Source organism: Musa acuminata, chromosome BXJ1-4 (genome assembly GCF_036884655.1).
Source record: "Musa acuminata AAA Group cultivar baxijiao chromosome BXJ1-4, Cavendish_Baxijiao_AAA, whole genome shotgun sequence".
Taxonomy (NCBI): Eukaryota; Viridiplantae; Streptophyta; class Magnoliopsida; order Zingiberales; family Musaceae; genus Musa; species Musa acuminata.
The window spans coordinates 36,015,824-36,032,309 of record NC_088330.1 but is presented as its reverse complement, the minus strand read 5'-3'; the positions used below and the strand labels follow the sequence as shown (position 1 = coordinate 36,032,309).

The 16,486-nt window shown below is 38.5% G+C and overlaps 2 protein-coding genes across 2 annotated transcripts; both read left to right on the top strand.

Moving 5' to 3' along the window:
* Positions 1-296: 296 nt before the first annotated feature.
* Positions 297-3,361, top strand: LOC135660398 (peptidyl-prolyl cis-trans isomerase CYP28, chloroplastic-like). The gene is made up of 2 exons (XM_065176382.1): positions 297-1,131; positions 2,930-3,361. Exons 1-2 carry the CDS (start codon positions 363-365, stop codon positions 3,136-3,138), a joined length of 978 nt encoding a protein of 325 aa, XP_065032454.1. The 5' UTR covers positions 297-362; the 3' UTR covers positions 3,139-3,361.
* A 453-nt stretch (positions 3,362-3,814) lies between these two features.
* Positions 3,815-10,990, top strand: LOC135660382 (chaperone protein dnaJ A7A, chloroplastic-like). Its single transcript, XM_065176381.1, has 8 exons — positions 3,815-3,947; positions 4,761-4,940; positions 6,711-6,846; positions 6,995-7,052; positions 8,407-8,449; positions 9,595-9,643; positions 9,745-9,825; positions 9,924-10,990. The coding sequence occupies exons 2-8, from the start codon at positions 4,810-4,812 to the stop codon at positions 10,761-10,763; spliced, it is 1,338 nt and encodes a 445-aa protein (XP_065032453.1). The 5' UTR covers positions 3,815-3,947; positions 4,761-4,809; the 3' UTR covers positions 10,764-10,990.
* The last annotated feature ends 5,496 nt before the right edge of the window (positions 10,991-16,486 follow it).

Here is a 16,486-nt window from a genome sequence, read left to right as displayed (position 1 = left end):
AACAAACCTGGAGCCCTTTAAGCTTTAATTGGTTTGGGGTTTAGAGTTAATAAGATTAAATCAACTCCGCTGGAAGAGTTTAATTTGGTTAAACATGATTAACAAAAATAGGACTTGAAATTACTTGGTAATTAAGATAATTCTACTTCCCTATTATTACCTCAAGAGCATGTCCTCGACAAGGACATTTCACAAAGACCGGACCGGACCGGACCGGGCCGGAATTAGCGGGTTTGATTGAGGTACGACTCATGAAAGACCGTACCGGCCTGGCAATAGATTGACCCGCTCGGCGGTTTAGATGGGCGGCCTCCGCCGCACTCGTTATCTCATCGACCACGTGGCCGGGAAATAGCAACTCCATGGCTTCGTCAGCCTCCGTCGCCGCCGCGTCGCCGCCTCACCTCCGTCGCCGCCTCTGCCCCCTCGTCCCCCAAGCCCACCTCTCCCGGAGCCCTAAACCCAATGCATTCCTCCGCCGCCGCTCCTTCCTCCTCTCCTCCTCCTCCTCCGCCGCCGCCGCCGCCGCTGCCGCTGCATCCCTCCTCCTCTTCCCCCAACCCGGCGCCGCCGACACCGACGCCCCTGCCCTCGCACCGGCCCCTTCCCCCGCCCAGCCGCAGTCCGGCATCGTCACCGACCGCGTCTTCATGGACTTCGGCCTCTGCCCGAGCTACCTCGCCTCTGATCGCCCTCTCGGCTTCGACCTCGCCGCCTGCCCCGACTCGGAGCCCCTCGGCCGCGTTGTCTTCGGCCTCTACGGGAAGCTCCTCCCACAGACTGTCGCCAACTTCAAGGCCGTCTGCGCCGCCGTCGCGTACCGGGGGACCTTCGTCCACAAGATTCTCCAGGGTCAATTCTTCGTCGCCGGCCGCCAGGGGCGGAAGGAGAAGGGGGGGGTTCGGCCGCCACCGGGACTGGTGCGGAACGTGGAGACCGTCGATCCCAAGGCGTTTCAGCTGAGGCACTCGAGGCCGGGAACTCTGTCTCTGTGCTTGTCGGAGAACGACGACGACGACGCCGTCAAACTTGAACCCGACTACCACAATGTCGAGTTCTTGGTGACGACCGGGCCTGGACCATGCCCGCAGCTCGACAACGAGAACATTGTCTTTGGCACTGTGCTTGAAGGTAAGTTGTTCGATCAATGTTTCCTAAGAAAAAAACTCAACTTTAATATCTTTTGAAGAGCTCCTGAGATTATTACTGAATCAAAATTGTTGTCTCTTCCTCTCTCTTTCACCCACAAACTCTTTTAAATCCTTTATCCATTCTGAAATTAAGATAGAGTGGTACATTATAGTGAGATGCATCTGCATGACAAATTCTGTGCTTGTTGCCATGCAAGAGCAAGTCCTCAGTATGTTGAAGCTAATCAAACTACTTAGCGTTGAGTGGATGAAGCTGAGTGCTATACTGCATTGAGAAGTATCTTTATGAAATTCGTAGTTGTACTTTGATGGTATTCATGTCAGTGGAGATGGTTATTTAAGTTTTATGAATCAAATTGCTATCTCTGAATTTAAGGCATATTGATGACGCTTACTGTGATACTTGGCAGCTATAATGGCAAATTTGGTATATAAATTAATTTTAACTTGACTGGCAGATTTGGATGGAGTTGAATGCTTTACTCTATTGAGAAGTATCTTGATAAGAGTTCCTTAATGTTCTCTGTACATGGATAGTACTCACGTCAGGAAAGATGGTTATTAGAGTTCTATGAATCAAATTGCTGTCTGTGAATTTAAGACATATTGATGACTGGCACAAACAATTGCAACATATAATGTGATTCTTCGGGAGGAAAGAGAATTTGATGTCAATATTGCAGATAACAAAATTATTTTGATTCTACTAAACCTTACTGTCATGTAGGAGTAGAATTTGAATTCAACAAACCTTACTGCCAATTCACTTTTTTTCTTATGAAATTTCATAATGAATATTTATCTTTAGATACATCAAGGGACATATAGCTATTGGCTTTATTTGCTTAGTTAAAAATAGTATCAAGATGATATATATAGTCTCCTTATGAGGTCAAGAAATTTTGTTACCATAATCATTTAGCACAGTTTTTGTTTGCAGATATACACAGTGGCTATTTCGAGGTTTCTTGGTAGTGATTTCTGTCTAATGTCTCTTGTAGCCTGACACTGAAAGCAGTCAGTCCAAAATAGACTCGGTGGGCTCAATTAGTTTGATTTTGCTTTTCAAGTTGCTGAAACCCATAATATGCTCTTGGCAACATGATAGAAACAGCTCAAAACTTGAAAACATTTGCCTACATGGATCTTAGTTTTTTATAATGCATGACTTTGAGGGCTTTATGCTATGATCCGCTAGGATCAAATGATCAACGGAGAAAGAGATAGATTTACACACTGCAGCAATTAAAACAAACATTTTTGACTGATGCTACAGAACAGATCTTCACCTTACAGAAGAATATATTTTGATGCTTGTATGTTCAGAGAGAGGTAAACCAGATTGCAGCTTGCACTTGAAATTCTTACACAATGTGTCCTTATTTTTTTCAACTGGAAATATATAAGTTTCAGTTCCTCATTCATGTGTTCGTTAGTCCATCTTTGATCATTATCATATATTTTTTGTCAACTCGTGCTCAGAATGACTCTAACTGAAAGTGCTTCTTTCTTTTCAAACTTGGAGCTGACCCTATGATATTTGCATGGAAGTCCTCTATTCTTCTATTGCAACATTGTGCTGCTGCCTTATTGTTCTCGGGAGTGTCAAATAGAAGTTGACTACTCATTTTGTTGTAGAACTTCCTCAAACAAGTTGATGGAATTAGTGAATTGTCAACATCTATTTAGATTAAAACTTGAATCTATGTTTAATTTTCTGATATTGTTGGATAAGCAGCAGAAATTATCACTCATGTTTCATATACTTCTTTTTTCAGGGATGGATGTCATCACCAACATAGCTACGATCCCCACGTATAAGCCAGCTGAAAGGATTCGCCAATTCAATGATTTTGCACAGTTCATCGGTGATGAGCGAGCTCAGATAGCTCGCACAATGTGGAATCGGCCGCTAAAAACAGTGTACATCAGTGACTGCGGAGAGCTGAAAGTGGCAACACCTTCACTTTCTCCCAGCTTACCTTAGAAAACTACTCTTATAGAGGGACTTGAACTTGTGCCATGAAATATACTTCCGTATTTTTCTTTAGAAAACAATATATCGAATCTTACATAGGAGTCATTTAGTGGACACAGATTTGTCTGCCATCCGAGATGGATCAGAAGAAATTATAGAATGTATTATTTGTTGATATACCAAATCGATTTTTCTTTCTTTTCTTTACAGTAAAACTAGCCATTTATCTCGACCTTGGTGATTCTCCATGTAAATTCCATCTCAGTTGATCTGCTCCACTCTCTGATTTGTCCACTGTCCTTAAAGTACTTTTCCTCTATAGTTTCTTGATTTGGAGTGGCAGTGAAATCTTTCATGGTTGCAATAGAACCAATGGATGCTGACTTGTGTGTTCAACTCTTGTGATCCTCAAACATGTTGATGCCTGATGTTGTATCCATCACATTTTACTCAAATCCTATTTATTGATTTGTCTTTCATAAACCTGAATTCGAGGCTAATCTGATTGTGCAGAAATGTTGTCTCCACTCACACACGCACATCACCAACCCTTGATGATTATACATGGACGGTCCTTGATTGGTTGCGGTCGCACTGCATCTGATAACCGTTCGATCCGATCCGACGGCTGCTCTTTAATTTAAGGCACGTACTGGGCGAGATCCAGACCGTCGACTCGCATCAATTTATTCGCCTCGTGCCCTCGATCTCACTTCCTCCGTCTCTTATCGCATTCGCACGAGCAGAACACCTCGTCGGACTCGTTACCCTCCCCGAGAGGGGAAGGGAGAAGCAGATCCTCTTCGCCGTCGGTTCAGGTGAGAATAAGCCCTCCGTCTCCTCGCGGGATTGCCGTCTCGAATTGGTTCGAGGGCGTTTGGTGGTCTCTTAGCTTGGTTTATCCTTTTTTCGCCTTTCGTGCGCGAGAAGCAAGAATCCTTCTTCTCGGGTCAATGTTTGAATCGTCTTAGTCGTGTTGGTGAGCGATTTTAACTGGGTTCCGTGTTTTGGACACGATTCGTTTGTAGTTTGCTAAGGTCTTGTTATATTCGATCAATTTCTTGTTTGGTCGGAGAGGTAGAGGTATCTTTTGAAGGAAATTCATTAAAGATTTGTTTTTGGGGCAATTGAGACGGGGAATCTATTGGAATGGAGTGACTGGAGAGGCGGATGCATATGGGTTAGTCCGTGGCTAGGTTAAGAATCCAGGCTGCTAAAAATTTTACTATCAGGGAATTGATTGAAAGTCTAGATTTCTTTCCAAGCAGCTGGTTTGGTTTTAAATTCTAGATTTTACCAGGGTCTCCTGGTACATGGTATAAATTGACCTATTAGATGAGAAAGGCTTTGCACCCTGGGAATTTCATGGTCTGTTGTTTCATGACTAGATACAGAAACTACTTAAAGCTGGAACATTTAATGTTCGTAGATTATATAACAGTTGCCTGAGGGCATTGGTGGAGCTTGACAGGTACAAACTTTGTAGGGCATCTAAAATAACTCTTCTTTTTACTTGGGAAGGCAAAATGAGTAGATTATGAAACAAATAATAGGGTTGTGATCTTGTTATCTTTGTTACTTTTGTTCTCTTAGTGATACCAAAAAGTTGATAATCCTATCTGCCATTGCAGAGAGAAAAATAGAAGGCTGACCCTGTCTTCTCCTCACTACATCAGTCCGATGACAACTGTACCATGTAGAGGTACTTCAGTACCTCAGCTGGGAACCCAACCACAAGCAATATGTAGAAATGTATCTTCAGGAGCTAAGGGCTGTCATTTTACGAACAGGGTGCTGATGCCTCAAACCGGGTAAGCTTTGGTGTTTCATCTCGCTATATTATGTCCGAAGAAGCAATGTGGTATTTATTTGCAATGCATTTGTTGATGACTTCTTTTTATTCTCCACATCATTATCAATTCCTGTATTCAAACTATACCTTTTAGGTATGCTATACACTATTTTTCTGTCATTCTATCTTATTAGAGATGATTGTGAAGTCTTGAATATCATATATATGCATGTAGTCTATCTTCATCTTGATGGTTACTCGAATTCGTATAGTAGAGAGTTGGCCTTATTCTTTTGTTGAATAAGGAAAACATATAGCTAAGAGTCCTATACCATCTTTTTTATCCTCATGTTTTCTTTCTTATTCTTGATCTTCTAACTGTTGTATAGAGGCATGTGCAATACTAGTTTACACCAGTATTCTCAAACAAAAACCTTTGTTGGTATTTCCTGAAATGTAACCATAGGATTTGTTTCAACATAATGATTTATTTAAAAAATTATTCAAAGCGAAATTGTCAATCAGATTCCTAAATCTAATTTGAAATATATTTATTAATACCGAAGAACCATCATATTTTCATTTTTGTGATTAACATTAAATGTCAGTTAAGTTTTCATGATAGGTTCACATATCAGTGACTAGCCGACACTTCTCATTGCTTTTATCACTTGCTGTGTCATGTGTATTTGTATGTTGGCATATTCAGGCAAATATCCATTCATAGCTACACTATCAGCATTGTGTGTTTACCTTTGAGGTCTCCATTTCAACTGATGGTTGTAATTAATTGTTTCAACATTTTAGTGGTGTTAGGTTGAGTTTTAGCTTCTTGATTTGGACATTAATAAGGAAAAACAAGAATGAAAAATCAGAAAATATTAACCTTAGTAAAAGGGAAGAAAATGATCTCGTGCTCAGCAGTTAGAAATTTTCATAGTCCAAATATGATCAAAGTATATCTAATTATTTTATCAAGTTTAAGAATTAAAGTATTTAAGTTTGTGATGACCATTTATGAGAAATTCTTTGGGTAATAAAAAGCATTACATTGTCACTTTACTGCCTAGAACTAAGAAAGAAATTTGAAGAATTTTATTTGGTATTCAATGTTTTACTTCGATAAAATCAAGCCTCTGACATTTCTTGGAGAAACAAAGGGTTTCTTGAGGGGTAAGCTCCCCTCATTTCAATTGAACTTTGATGGTAATCAGGTTTCTTAAGAGGGTAGGAGATCTTGAGTGAATGTTCCATGGGACTTCCAAGTTCCAATAGCCAGTCAATTGTTGTAAATGTATGACAAATATCATTATTGTATTAAAGCAACTTATAATTGTATAATATACATGCATAATTTTATATTCAATATACTTATGCATAAATATGTATGCTTACATATATGTCTATGTATGAGTGTCTTTGCGCATGGTGGTTTGGCTGACCATATGCCTAGGTGCTATCTAAAGTGCCCAGGCAATTGCTTGAGACAATAATACATGAAGGATATAGTAATTGAGATATTCAATTTAGACTCAATTGAACTGTCTGAAAACGAGTTGAGTTTTGTCACGAAACACCATAGCTGGATGATGCAAATTTTATTTTCTGATCTGGTGAAAACTGATCCCTGAAAAATGTGTAATTTGCAAATATGTTTAAAAGATTCTAGAAATTATCATAAGAAGTTGATCTTAAGTAAATTGAGAAAAGCAATTGTTATGTATGCTACCGTTGGTGTGAGATTCTGATCTTAGTGTTTCCATCTCACTGATTTCTTGTTTATTTGCAGTACTTCCGGTAACTATCTGGCGTCATCGCGTGCAAGTTTTCTTGCCCAGGTGTCTTCATCTGCTCTATTTAATGATGGACCACGCCTAAATAATAGGCGTAATAAGACAGCACGACTTGTTGTTAGAGCTGATGCCGTAAGTTCTTTTGTTGACAAGAAAGATTTTGTTTTATTCATTTCTCTTGTTCGATGAAGATTGAAATATTTTATTATGGATTGGCAAGTTCTTCTGTCGATGCAAATTTGTCTGATATTTTTCTTTCTTGTGGGATCATCTTTTGCAGGATTATTATTCTGTACTTGGTGTGTCAAGAAATGCAAGTAAATCTGAAATAAAAAGTGGTAAGTTGTTTGCTCTTATTGTAGTTCTCGTCCTCTTGCTTTTGCATTTATAGGCCCCAGTGGGACTGCCACATTGTGACCAACAAGCATTTACAGTGGCATAATATGTATTCTCTGTTCTGGCTCGTACTGTTAAAGTTGTAGGACAGCAGCAACTATGCTTACAAACTATACTGTTTTGGATTTTTTTACTATTCTTTTTCTTTAACAAATACTTTGCTGGCTCAGAATTTAAAAGGTGGCCTGTATGTTAGGGCCCCACCTTTCAATAACAAGATGGAATCATGGAAATTAGGTTCGCTTCTGTTTCCATGGGTGTCCTCAAGTTACAAAATCAACATTTCTGCAGAATTTTACTTTCATGCTGTCAGCCCGAATTATATATGTATATATATATATATATGTATATATATATATATACATATATATGTATATGTATATGTATATGTATATATGTATATATGTATAGATATATATATACATATATATGTATATGTATATGTATATGTATATATGTATATATGTATAGATATATATGTATATATGTATGTATATGTATATATATACATACAGATATACATATATATACATATATATACATACATATATACATATATACACATATATATATATACTCCCTTTTCTTTTTTAACTAGATTGAGGGGTCTAGTAATCAGAAATAGAATTAGGCATTATCAGACAAATCCACTAGCTCTAGTAATAGTATAAACCAAGGTTCGTAATACCGTACCATACCGGTATTTCGACCTGGGCTCGGTACCGGTACGGTATACCGAGCGGTACACCCAAGTGTACCGAGTACTGTAGCACTGCTACAGTGTTACAGTGCACTCGGACCGGTAACAGACGGTCTGCGTACCGGAAACCGGTCGGACCGGTACGTACCGCCCGTATCGGGCGGTACAGTCGGTACTGCAGACCCTGGTATAAACAGACAAGCAACAAGTTTGAGGTTGTTGTTCTGAGAAAAAAACAGCAAGAACTTAGATTACCAAAACTGATTGGACTGGTTTCCAGATCCAACAAGAGGCAAGAACAGGATAAAGGTTGATAAAAGATCAGTAAACAAAATGGAGCATCACTGCAGTATAACACTCGCTGTTCCCTTGCTCTCTTCATTTGCTTTTTTTTTTCCGGTCTTTCTTAACAGACATAAAAAGTCACCTTTCCTGATCCCTGACTGTGGCTCCTATCTTTTATGTTTGATTCCTTTGGTTCAAAGTTCAAAGAGTCAGCAGTATCTCAATCTTACCTTTAATGGATTTGTTCTTACACTTGCATCTGTATTTAAGCTACATGTTATAGTGTATATTGACATCTTTTTCTTGTGCAGCTTACAGGAAGCTTGCAAGGAGTTATCATCCTGATGTGAACAAGTGAGTAGAAACCTGATATGTTTATTTTACAAAACTATGTTAATTTCAGACACGAAAAATACAGTTGCATCAAAAGACAAAAAATAACTAGAAAGGAAGAAAGACTTTGATCTTGTGAACTATCCTGAAAATTCAATCGAGTGCAAGGAGGGCAAAACTCTGCAACAAATTTTTTTAGTGATTAATTATTTAAATTGTCCATACTCCATAATATTTGTTTATGTAAGGCTGACAGAAGTTATTGGACCATATATTTTGGTGTAGCATTATATGCATGAAAATAAAGCATGCTTTTGGTATGACAGGAATCTGGCTTTGTAGAAGGCTTCAAATTTATGCATGATAAGGAAGATCAGTTTTGTGTTCCAGCAAACTAGCTGTGATATCTCAAGCTTGTTTGCTTCTACCAAAATGTGTCTCATCTGATATACTTTACTGTCAAAATGACAGAGAAGCGAAAATAGGAAAATAAGATTAAATATTGGGAAAAAAATTAAACAGCAATATCTAAAACTAGATAAAGAATAGCAGATGGAAGTAGGATAATGATGAATGGGGACAGTAGCAAGTTTTCAGCATAACTTCTTTTAGTTTTTCCTTTTTTTTATTATCAATTAAACAAAAAGGTTAAAAAGGCCAAGTTGCACTCACTTTTTTGCCGCTGGTCGATTCTTAAGTTATGTAAATTAGGTTTCTCAGCAACATCAGGGTAGGAGGAAAAAACTATTTCAGCGTAATGATCATGTAACAGAACAGGTGCAATGGCTCCTACTAACAATAAACAGCCACTTTTGTTACTGGTAAAAGTTTGATCACACTCTCATACTATAAAAGTCAACTGATGTGTACAGTCTTCATAACTCACAAACACTCATAAACTAATTAAGCATGCTTATGCAATCAATATGCTAGAATTCTCAAGAATGCACCTTTGCTGATCCAAGTAACAGAAAATATATGGCTTTAGATTCAGTAAATTTCAAATTATAGGCATGTTTTTTAATGTTTATGTTAGAAAAAAGATATTCAAGTTAATTTTGAATTAATCACAACTAACTTACCATAATTTTCATTATGATCTTTTGAATTTTTCAGCTTTATTTATGAGTAATTTTGCCAAAATTGCTGCTTGTGATGTGTTTTAGAGAACCTGGTGCGGAACAGAAGTTCAAGGATATTAGTAATGCGTATGAGGTTATTATTCCCTTTCTCATGAATATGTTTATCTAAACTGGTAGTTTTAGCAGCAACAGTAATACATATTTTCTGTGTCATTAAAAGTCACCATATTACAGGTTTTATCAGATGATGAAAAGAGATCTCTGTATGATAAATATGGAGAAGCTGGCCTCAAAGGTGCTGGCATGGGCATGGGGGTGAGTATCAACTAGAGGAGGGCTTTATTCTGTAAAAAGATAATTTTCAATAAACTTTCTGCTTGTTCCTTAAATTTTTTTTTTTTTATTAAATGCAGGATTTCAGCAACCCATTTGATCTCTTTGAGTCATTATTTGAAGGCATGGGTGGGATGGGTGGTCCAAGAGCAGCTCGCAACAGGCCTATACAGGGTGATGATGAGAGCTATAATCTTGTCCTGAATTTCAAAGATGCAATTTTTGGCATTGAGAAGGAGATAGAAATTACAAGGTTAGAAAATTGTGGAACCTGTGATGGTTCTGGTGCTAAACCAGGTACAAAGCCAAGCAAGTGCAGCACCTGTGGAGGTCAAGGTCAGGTTGTCTCTTCAGTGAGGACACCACTCGGTGTATTCCAGCAGGTCATGACTTGCTCGAGTTGTAGTGGTACCGGTGAGGTCTCTACCCCATGCAACACCTGTAGAGGGGATGGCCGTGTGAGGAAGACAAAGAGGATTAGTCTTAAAGTTCCAGCTGGAGTTGACTCTGGTAGCCGGCTGAGGGTCCGGTCTGAGGGGAATGCTGGAAGGAGAGGTGGCCCTCCTGGAGACCTCTATGTGTTTATCGAAGTTCTCTCGGATCCTGTGCTTAAGAGGGATGGAACCAACATTCTTTATACGTGCAAGGTATCGTACATTGATGCCATCTTAGGAACCACTATGAAGGTCCCAACAGTGGATGGATTGGTGGATCTAAAAATTCCAGCTGGGACACAGCCAGGTACAACTCTGGTAATGGCTAAGAAGGGGGTTCCTTACCTCGGAAAGGCAAACACCAGGGGAGATCAGTTGGTTCGCGTGCAGGTGGAGATCCCGAAGAGGTTAAGCAGTGAAGAAAAGAAGTTGATCGAGGAGCTTGCAAATCTGAGCAAGTCCAAGACGGCAAACAGCAGGAGATAGTTGAAAAAGTTTTCCTATATTTTGTTTGCAGATATATTCCAGAACCCTCAAGATTTTTAACATTGATGCCTGCAGAACTATTTGCATGAGGGTAGTACCAAAGAACTAAAATGTTCAATGATGAGGTACTCTTTCTTAATAGTTGTATTGTATTAGTTTGGTTATTTGGAAATAGCAAACTCTGCATGATGAGTGCAAGAAATATCGTCTGCCTGCCTTTAAAGTGAGATTAATTATTTTGATATGCTCAAGGATGAGATCTGTAGACATTTTAAGATGTGATTATTTGTAACCCATGATAGATTTTGCAAGGATATGATGTTGAAAGCAACAGAACTCTTCTGGGTGACAAACATGTGTTTCATCAAATGTCATTCTTGATATAGAGTAGTGACTTCTTGATGGTATCCTTGTCCTCATGGCTGCATCAAACATATTCCAAGCCCAATAGGTTTGAAACCTTCACAACTCTTGCCTCTCTTTGATAGAAGATTTGTGTTGATGATGTGAGACCTATCAACTCACTCATAAGCTTCAAGTGCCTGCGTATGCAAGTGATTCAACCCACTTAACCTACTAAAATCCTTTTAGGAGCATGTTCCGAGACATTTACTGCATGCTGTTTACTTCCTAATCTTTGAACCACCTGAAATCAAGCATAATTTTTTTTTATTTGATTTGTCCTAAAAAAAATTGTTGATACTAGCAATCTCTCTGTTGAACAATTGTGCCGATTAAGAGTGTTTGTGAAGCTAATCATGTGGGAAAATACTGGGACTTTGGTTGCAGCTGCTGAGCCCATGCAATGCAACAAAATATCAATCACATTCAGCCACATGTTTTCCTTCCAGTGTAATCATGTGTTGGATTACCTCGGTTTGGATGTCTCCTGCTACAGTACTTCACAGGACCAAATTTTGGATTTAAGCCAGCTGGCATTAGGTTGGAAGCTTACATCTTGTTTGGACACCACATAAATGTGAGGTGGAAGGGGTTGTTGGCTTGGAAGATGGAGAATTGGTCAGAGATGCCACTGGACCAATGCATGTCCAACCTTAGAAGCAATTCTCTCCAACCACACACTCTACTCTCCTTTGCTTTGTTTGGACATCCCAAGAAGCATTCCTACAGGAACAATGATAGGAAGAAGGAATCTCATTATTGAAGTGAGCTTTCTTTGAGCAGTGGGGCATGCCAAACAAATGGAGAACTGTTGAGGTTTCAGACCAAGCCACAAAGGTTGGCCATTAGAACATCAGGGTGTTGCTTGAAAGTTTAGGTGAGAGGTTGTTCTTCGAACAGAGGAGGATGATCACAAACTAATAAGTAGGTAAATAAATGGACAGACAATGATGGACAAAATGGATGAGATTGAGACTGCCTGCATCTCAAAGAAAAAGGGGAATTCAAACATCACATTATAATTCATTGCTCAGGTTACAAGCTTCACAGCTTAGCAGACTTTTCCTGGTTGATTCTGTTCTATAATGATGTTTGTGTTAAATATTTTTTATTGGTTTTTTTTACAATTTGTTTCACGGGAAAGGTTGTGTAGAAAAACATATCTCCTGGATAAAGTCTTAACAGCTTAATTTTGGAGTCTATAAACAGAGACATGTCTGATTATAGTTCAAATGGAGAAATAAATAAGAATAAGATATTATTAATTTATTGATTATATGAGGAGTACTGTTTCTTGCTTGTTTTCCATGATGCAATTTGAAAAGACTTACCACTGTTTGAAACTATGCATGTTTTTGCTGTTCTGAGGCACTGCCACTGCAATTTTGCAGCCTATAAAAAACAGTAGCAGGAAAAGGAAACTTAAAAGATGGTGTGCCCTAGAAACAAGTGCAAGAGCGGCTTTCAGCAGAGGCCATTTCTGGGATTGGCTCAGAAGGTCAGTTTCATAAGGTATCAGAATCCTTCCATCCCACTCATAAGAGAATTGTCCTGCTTCAAGTATTGCCATCATCTCCAGCCCTTCTACTAGCTGATGTCCAGAGAAGCTCCTCCTTCACTGCATGCCCAGGGGAAAGGGCAGAGCTTTAAGGTTTGGTCTCCCATGTCCTCCTCAATCATAAGACAGCAAACCTTGGTGGTATGAAAGTAACGCACACCATACACACACACACACATATTGACACACATCTGCTTCCTTTTTACTTTTTGCTTTTAGCTTTTTGCTTTGTGCTTCACAGGGAGGGGCATGTGAGTGGCAGAGTCTTTTAGCAAGGCAAGAGAGAGAGAGAGAGAGAGAGAGAGAGACTGGTGAGGAAAGAATATGAATTCCTCCCCGCCTCCCTCTTGCTTCAGTACTTGAATAGTTTGACGCTGGTCACTGCAAGGTGGTAGAATCACACCTGTTCAAAAGAATACATAAATGATGAAGACTGGGGAAGGAGGACTTGACTTGGAAAATATCAAACAGGACATTCTCGTGTTGATTCAGCATCACTAGGGATTCAAAAGGACAAGGCAACAATCTATACTATAAATTTATGCAAAGCATGTCTTATCACAACGAGAATTCAAGCCACATAATAAAAGAATATATGTATATATAATTCAATTAATTTAATTTGACACAATTTACTATCCATCTAAGTTGATGTAGAAAATTTTAAAAACTCCCATACTAATGATGCAAACATTATTATGCATCTTAAACTATTTATTTGTCTACAGTAATTACTAATATTGTTGAGAAACATGTGTGCAAAGAATATATTTTTGCTTTGACATACTGTGACTGTTCTACTTGTATATATTATACAAATCACATATGCTACTGCATGTATGATTAGGGTGCATATTAAATAAAATTATAATAATATGTGGGGCCCCGGGACACGTCGGCGGTTGACCAATGGGAAAAGAAGGTAAGCAAATGAGGAACCAAAAGAATCCAATCGTTTTGCAACGGGACGCTTGAAAGTCACCTTAATTATCTGTCCTCGACGTTCCAGCTTATTCACGATCATACCCCAACCTAAAATAACGCTTCTTCCCCTCCTCCACACGATGTCGTGGCAGTTTATAACAGCCACTATATCACCGTGATGGATAAAGAGCTAATGTGTGTGGTGCAACAGTTGCTTTGAGATTATTGTTTTTCTTTTTCGTTGCAGTGATATTTATTTAAAAGAAGTATCTCATACTGGTTTATTTGTAATAGTCATCGTATCACCGTGATGGATAAAGACCTAACGCAACGTGTGGTGCATGATTTGTGATTTTCTTTAAGATTAGTCTTTTTCTTCTGCGTTGCAGTGATATCGTTTAAGAGAAGCATCTCGTCGTAATTTATTTGTAATAGTCGCTATATCATCATCACGGATAAAGACCTAACGTAACTTATGACACATGACTTGCTTTGAGATTAGTGTTTTTCTTTTTCATCATAGTGATACCGTTTAAAAGAAACATCTCATGACGGTTTGTTTGTAACCATCGTTATACTACCATGTTGGATAAAGAAAACCTAATGTGTTGTCGCAAATGGTTATCGTGCACCCGTAACATCTTCATCAACGGATCATTCATCACTTTTGTTTGCTTGTATATATGTTTGGGTAGACTATTTTATCTTATTTTTTATGTTTTATTAAAAAACTATAAGCAAGAATAATTTGTAAGATTGTAAAATAATTACTTACTAGAATAGATAAAATTATCCCAAAATAACCCATTTTTCACTTGTCATAACTTATTTTCTGTAGGTTGTGGTGCGTAGAAAATCATCGGCCATCTTAGCATCCAAAAAATCCCAGGGTGGCACCTGGCTGGATAGGGGTTTGAGATAGTGTTGGGCGTTGATTAGATTCACAAGTTCGCATGTTAAGCCTATATGAACTTGCCAACGTGCCCGACACCCGGCGAGCAGTCATTTGAGAACTTACAAATATTCATTTGCCTTCCAAAGTCCTTGTTTTCTCCTTTCACTCTTATACACCAAATGTTTGCTAAATTGCTTGCAAGGTTGCTTTCTTCACGAGACATCGAAACTCGTCCATTGCTCGCTTTCGAACTAATTAATTTGCTTTTTTACAAGTCCTTCAAGACTTTAGTGAGGTTGCAGCTAGGTTGACCCTTTGTGACGAATAACGCAAGATTGCCTCACGACTTAGGTCACTCTAGTAAAGTACATAAGGTACTTATGCGTAAGTATGAAAGACCCTTCATAATTATTAGTAGGGTAGGCAATATCTCTTATAAGTTATAGTTATAAGTATGACTCAAAATTCATAATATCTTCCACACAACTTGAAAACATACCACTTAGATCTGCAAGATACTTCCCAAAATATTTCAACTCGGTTGCCCTCATTAAAGTCTCATATAAAACGTGAGTTAAAACCATTTTAGCGAATCACAAGATAAAGTTATTCAATATCGCAGAGCTACTTATGCACTTAGTAAAGTAGCAAGAGCTTCCTCGAATAGAAGACAGTTGGGAGCCTGAAGATGCCTTGTGACTTGAATAAATTGCTATTAAAAGCCTACCAACAAGTGTCGATAAGAATGTTGATAGTTTAATTGGGGGAGAATGTAATGAATGATTATCGTGCACCTACAATACATTCGTTAACAGATCGTTCATCGCTTTTGTTTGTTTATACATATGTTTTAATAATGTATTTTATCTTGTTTTTGTGTGTTTTGCTTAAACACTATAAGCAGAAATAATTTATAAGGTTGCAAAGTGGCCACTCACTAGAATGGATAAAACTATCTCAAAATGACCTAATTTTCACGTGTCATAAATTGCTTTCTATAAGCTACAATGTGAAGTAAAATATCAACCATCTCAGTACCTTAGAACCCCTAGGATAGCACTTAGCTGGATGAGGGTTTGGGGTAATGTTGGGTATTGATTGAATTCACAAGTTCACATATTAAGTTTACGGGAACTTGCTAGCGTGTCTGACACCCAGTGAGCAATCGTTTGCAGATTTATAATTATTCGTTTGCCTTCTAAAATTCTTATTTTTTTCTCTCTCTTTCCTCTGTTGCACACCGAGCATTTACCGAATTACTTATAAATTTGTTCTCTTCATAAAACATCGGGACTTATTTATTGCTCACTTTCAAACTTTACAAATCCTTCAAGAGAGGTCATAACTAGGTTGACTCTTTCTGATTGAATAACATAAAGATATCTCACAACTTAAACCATTGTAACTAAATTCGTGATAACGAGTCATGTGACACATGACTTGCTTTGAGATTAATATTTTTTTCTTCGTTGTAGTGATATCGTTTAAAACAAGCATCTCATAACCATGTTGTTTATAACAACCGCTTTATCACCATGATGGATAAAGATCTAACGTAGCGTGTGATATTGTTTAAGAGAAGTGTTTGTTTTGAGATTAGTGTTTTTCACTTTGGTTGCATTGATATCGTTTAAGTGAAGCTATTCACGGTCACTATATCACATAACAGCCATAATGATGCTTGCCCCTCTCTCTCTCTCTCTCAAACCAATGTGAAATGATAATGGAATCAGGTAATGCTCCTCCACCCAAACAACGTGGCAGCATTGACAACCACCTGAGCTCTGGGGACCACATTGGGACTAGAGCCCTTATGCAAATTAGTAGGGCCCACGTCGCCCATGTGGTCCTCACTTAACGGGGAGGTGGCCTTCGTTTTCGATCTGCTAAGGTAGCCACCGTTGTCGATTACGAATCATACCTCATATTACAATTTGGGCCATT

Bases quoted from the DNA above. Each gene is read 5' to 3' on its own strand.
- LOC135660398 (XM_065176382.1), top strand. From the start codon at position 363: ATGGCTTCGTCAGCCTCCGTCGCCGCCGCGTCGCCGCCTCACCTCCGT. The intron at 1,132-2,929 runs GTAAGTTGTTCG...TTCTTTTTTCAG, and splicing joins CTTTGGCACTGTGCTTGAAG to GGATGGATGTCATCACCAAC.
- LOC135660382 (XM_065176381.1), top strand. From the start codon at position 4,810: ATGACAACTGTACCATGTAGAGGTACTTCAGTACCTCAGCTGGGAACC. The intron at 4,941-6,710 runs GTAAGCTTTGGT...GTTTATTTGCAG, and splicing joins GTGCTGATGCCTCAAACCGG to TACTTCCGGTAACTATCTGG. The intron at 7,053-8,406 runs GTAAGTTGTTTG...TTTCTTGTGCAG, and splicing joins TAAATCTGAAATAAAAAGTG to CTTACAGGAAGCTTGCAAGG.